The 5,311-nt window shown below is 45.6% G+C and overlaps 1 protein-coding gene across 1 annotated transcript; it reads right to left on the reverse strand.

The window, feature by feature from the left end:
- Positions 1-2,541: 2,541 nt before the first annotated feature.
- Positions 2,542-5,070, reverse strand: Gprin3 (GPRIN family member 3). Its single transcript, XM_059256697.1, has one exon. It carries the CDS (start codon positions 4,982-4,984, stop codon positions 2,687-2,689), a length of 2,298 nt encoding a protein of 765 aa, XP_059112680.1. The 5' UTR covers positions 4,985-5,070; the 3' UTR covers positions 2,542-2,686.
- Positions 5,071-5,311: the final 241 nt, after the last annotated feature.

Consider the following 5,311-nt stretch of genomic DNA (forward strand, 5'->3'; position numbering starts at 1 on the left):
AATCACAGTTTAAATAAGAGCTAGTATTTTCTTCGTGAGTGGTATAGCATCTTTACATTGTAAATGCTGAATGAACTTCCAGACCCTGAGTTCTCACTTCCTTTATTACTGATGCAAGAAATATTTTCTATTTCTTTCTTTAATACAACATTTGCTATCTATCTTTAAAAATCTAAGATGTATTAGGAAGGTCTAAATGACACGTGAAAAATGAATGTCAGACACAAAATTACTCTCAGACTAGTGTATATCACACATATAAAGTAAAACAGCAAGCAATGAAGAGTGTGCCAGGAAAGCCACCATGTGCCTCCCTGGATAAAGAAGGCAAGGGGTCCCAGTGATGTCCTGAAGGTCAAACGCTGTGTCACAGACTTATGGGAAGGATAAACTTCAAATAGAATTTTACTACAAGAGTGTCTATGGATAGGTTCCATGATATAAACACCTGAATAGTTTCCCAGCTTAATGTATCCATTTGGTGAGGTATTTCCACGACTATTTCTAATAGCTTTCAATTCTATAAGATTCAAAAGGAACAAAACCTCTTTGTACCATTTTGCGATGTTTTCTAGAGTCTTGTAGAAATTAAGAATTTAGTGCCAGTACCGAAGAAAACCAAACTTACTAATCAAATCAAATATTTCTTCTTAAGGTTTGGATTTGAGAGGTTCAACTGTAACACCAACTGAGGCAGTTCTGATTTACTAAATCTGGGACAGACGCCTACAGCTCTCAGGCCTCTGCTTCATTGCATCTAGCCATTTTATGCTTACTCTAAATCCACAAACATCATTACTGACCAGAATTCTTTCTTGTCCCCTATTTGAATGTAGGAACAGCCTGTTGTAGCACTTCACTGCGAAGGCTTGCTAGGTTCCACCATCTGGAGTGGGTCCTGTGGACAGCTGTTCCTGGGTATGCCAGGGGTACCCTGTGAATACCCAGCGTGGGTGCCGACATGTGACAGAAGGCCCCAGTGTGTGCAAGATGGGAGACAGATTAAGTCCCAGCAAAGGCATCTGAGACAAATGAGTACTTACACTAAAAGAGAGTTTTATACTAAATCTCTAATCATTAATATAGCAATTTGATCAGTAATTTGACAGTAATTTCTACTTTATAAAGCATTCTTAACAGAGGCCAATTAGTAAGAAACTGAAAACGTGCCTTATTAAAAAAATTTGTTATAAGTTCCAAGTATAACACTGTAATTATCATTCTCCAACTCAGAGGGTGCTGTCACCGTGGCCTACATTTGCAGTTACATACACAGTTAAATTGCTCTCCTAGAAATCAAATGCAACGTAGCTTCGCTTTTAGAACTCAGGTATGATTTTTATGTTAATAATCTATAAAACAGAAATACATTGAAAAAAGCCCAAATAGCTATTTGGTTATTCCACTGATATTTGAGTCTCTAAAGGAAAAAAAAAATACAAGGCAGGTCCTTTTTACTGGCTTATCGGGAGTAATTTCAGCAAAGGCAGCTAACTGTTGCTCTTTCTCTCACGTCTTAGTCCAATGTGCTAACAGCAACGTTCAGATCAGCACTGGCTAGAGAAGATGAGTGATGAATGAAGGCCTTCCCCAAATGCGTGCTGCACTCCATTTCCACACAACCCCAATGAGCAAGCTGCTGCTCTCAGCCTAGCTCAGGGCCCCAAGGATGTTCTCATGGTCCATGGATACCCTTCTGCAGAAACCAGTGAGAGAACAAGGCCGCCCAAAGCTCAAGATTTCACAAAGATCTCTGAAGTGGGTTTCGGAAAAAGTGATAAATCTGAAGAAATCCAGGCTGTACATTTAAGGAGTCAGAAACTGTTATCAGAGGATGCATTTACAATTCAGAATCTACTGTTCTCCTTAATTTCATGCATCTAGTCACAGACACTTCCTCTAGTGTAAGAAAACACCATTTTAATTTGGTCAGAAGCACAGAGAGATGCACTTTGCTTTCAGGGCAGGGAAATGTACAGATTGAGATTCATGTTTGGTACAGGCAGTACTCATATTTGGAGGTGTAGCTAGCTTTTCTAACTAGAAACTTGTTCACATACAAAGAGCTAGCTTCAGATGCTTATAGCCAATTCACATTTGTTATCGAATACTTTTGACTACTTTCATTTCATCTTATTTGTCCCAGGAATAAATCAAATTTGTTTCAGTTTTTCATATTAGGGTTCTTATGAACGACCTAAACTTCTGTAGTACTAGCATCCTTACTTCAGTGAGACTAGAAATCATCACAGTGTTGCTAATAGTGGGTTTTTTTTGCTAGTTTTAATGTAAAGCAGACATTTTAGTGAAAATACCACCCTGTGATAGACTGAGGTGATAATACCAAATGAATCGTGTGTAGTGAAAATATGTTTGTATAAACGATTACATATTTAAAAAAAAACCTCAGTGAAGATTATTTCTTCTGAATTTGGGGTGCAGACCAACTCCGAGCTTCGCTTCACTTCTTGCGTTCTTTCTATCAATGTGAAATGACATTTTATTTATGGAGGACCGGAGAGTTCGTAATAGCTACGTCTTAAACTTAATAGTTACTTTTACTTCTAGGTCTCTCAGAAAACAACAAGGACAACCAACCCCAAACAAAATAGAAACCCAAACTCCTAAGCTTCGACATGGATAGACAGAAGGAATACCACAATTCATACAGCGGTGCTGCTTCCTTTCAGTCCAACACAGAAGATGGCGCGGGGCGGACACAGCAGTTGGGGCGCCGGAAGTTTTGCAGCATGGACTGTAGGACACCCTGCTGTCTCCCTTTGAGCTTCTTACTTGAAGAAGAATCTGAGGAGATAGATCTTCGAGTCTGGCCACTTTGTGTTTTAACTAGTTTCTCATGCTCCCTAATTTGTCTCTGTAAATGGTTCTGGATGGCAATTCCCAGGGACTCTGGGTCCAAGGAAGCACCATACACTTCCCAGGTCATGCCCTGGTCATCCCACACTACGTCCCGGACTCGCTTGGACTGTTTCAGCTGCAGCTTGGAGTCTGCACCCATCTGTTTCTTCTTTTCTCCAGGTGTGAGCCCCACCTGGGCAGCGGCTGCCGTCACATTGAGCTCCTTCAGGAACTCGCTGACCCGGCTGGCCCTGCGTGGGCTGGCCTTGACTGAGCGAGAAGGGGTCCTCTTGCCAGAGCCCGGGCTCGAGTCCCCTGTGCCATCGGGTGGCAGGCTCAGGCTCGTGGCTGTTTTGGTCTGTCTGTGTTCTTCCAAGGTGTTCTGCTGGTTCTTCCTCCCTGGGGAGGGTGCAAGATTGCTCTCGGGTCCTGTACCTTCATTTTCTTGAGATTTAGGATTTAGTAGTAGGGTTTTGGCATCTAGGGCGCAGGTGGTCCCAGGTGTGTGCTCTTTCACAATATGAGGAGAAGCAGGCTTCCCGTCCTTTGCACCTCTTTTATCAGCAGGGTTCAAGCTCTCCAGCTGGTCATCTTTACCGGCACCTCCACGGGAGTCAGGTAGTTTGCAGTCTGGCTCTGTTTTGTGGTCATTTGTAGTTTTCATTACAAATTCAGGTGGCTTGGGTTCAGAGTTCCCCAGCCCATGACTTATCTCAGCTTGACTCCCAGTCATGAAGGAAATCTGGCCAATGGGGCTAGCTTTCTGGGAGCCAGGATTAGTACCTGGAGGCTGCCTGGAGGCTGCCTCTTTGCTTGCTGAAGCTCGCCCATCTTCCTCTGTAGCTTGCTTTTGACTGGAGGCTATCAGAGAGGATTTAAAGGCTTCCCCTGATTGGTTTTTTGTTTTGCATTCCCCCTTGGAAGCAGCAGGAGTGGCAGCGGCTGGCAGGATGTGCACCTGGGGCACAATGCCGGCACACTGCCTTGACTCTTGGGGGTCTACTGTGCTGTTAGAGAGTTCCAGTAAGTGGCTTCCACTGCCCTGGCCATGGCAAACTACACGTAGCTGCTCTTGCCCATTCTCACCCTCGGGAGCAGGGGTTTCCTTTAAGAACGCGGGGAGGATGCTGGGGCTGGTAGAGACAGACCTGCTCTCCACACTTGCCACTGCCTGCACTTCGGCATCTTGCCAAGCCCTGCCAGGGACCTCCTTAGTCTCCCTGTCAGCTTGGCAGGTCATTGTACTGGCTTCTTTGAACCTTGACACCGGATGCTGCGTTGGCAGCGGCACCTCCTCCGCATCTGGAGAACATGTGGAATCTCTGCTGGTGAGTGGGGATGGGGGAAGGTTTTCAGACCCTTCCCCCGTGTTATCCGTCGCAGTGGCAAAGGGCTGTTTGTTCTCTGAGCATCCACCTCTTGCTAGAGGTTCACTGGGTCCCACTGTGGTGTTACTGTTGACATTCTGCCCTTCCCCGTTTGGTCTGTCTGCAGAAGGGGACAAGTGAACCCCCATTGCTGGATCCGAAGCCTGTACAATTCCCTGGGTATTTTCTGGAGAAGGAAAATCACAGAGCATTTGATTTTCACTGCTGCAACAGGGGACCCTGGGAGGACAACTTGACGTCTCAGGTTTCTCACTGTTTGAGTTTGCCTTTGATTTCACCAAGGAATCTTCAGGTGCCAGGCAGCTGCTAGTACTTGGCGGGTCACTTTGGATGGCATGGTGAGTGTGCTGAACGGCTGGCATTAAAAATGGTGCAGATCTAAGTTCCTTCTCTGCAGTAGGATTCAGGCTCGGTGCTGCCAGCTCCTTGCTTCCTTGCAGCCGGGAGTCGTCAGGAGGGTTGTGTGTGGGAGACACTGGCTCCACCTCATGGAGGACACCAGGAGATGCCATGTTTTGCTGGCTGGTCTCATGTACACAAGCTTGCATCAGGGCCTCAGCAGCTGCACTGAGCCTGAGGCTGAGTTCAGCAGGGGCATTGCCAATGCCACCAGCATTCTTATCCGGCTGAGCTTGTTGTGGGGAGGTATTCTGCAGCTCTCCTCGACCCTCTTCCTTTCCAGAAGCTGTCACTATGGAAGCTTTAGTCACTCTCAGAGGGTCAGGTACAGTCCCCATGGGACTTCTCTCCAAGAGCACTCCAGTGTCTGTCCCAAGTACGTTTTCCACTGGGAAGTAGTCAGAACTCAGAGGGAAGCTATTGGGATGAGTCCTCTAAAGAACTGGCCTGGGGAATCAAGGAAACAGTATCATTAATATGGCATACTTTTTCAGGAGGAAAAAAAAATACTGAACTCCCACTTTTATAAGCTCATTTAAACTTTTCTGCTTGAAACTAGATTGGTGTGTAGTACAGGCCTGTCTTCCCAGATCTCGAGGACAAAGGCAAGAGAGTCACAAGTTCAAGGCCCACTCTGGCTAGACTAGTCCAAGTGGAATGGTAAG

Source organism: Peromyscus eremicus, chromosome 3, assembly GCF_949786415.1.
Source record: "Peromyscus eremicus chromosome 3, PerEre_H2_v1, whole genome shotgun sequence".
NCBI lineage: Eukaryota > Metazoa > Chordata > Mammalia > Rodentia > Cricetidae > Peromyscus > Peromyscus eremicus.

Excerpts from the sequence above, each read along its gene's own strand:
- Gprin3 (XM_059256697.1), bottom strand. The coding sequence starts at position 4,984 with ATGGGGACTGTACCTGACCCTCTGAGAGTGACTAAAGCTTCCATAGTG.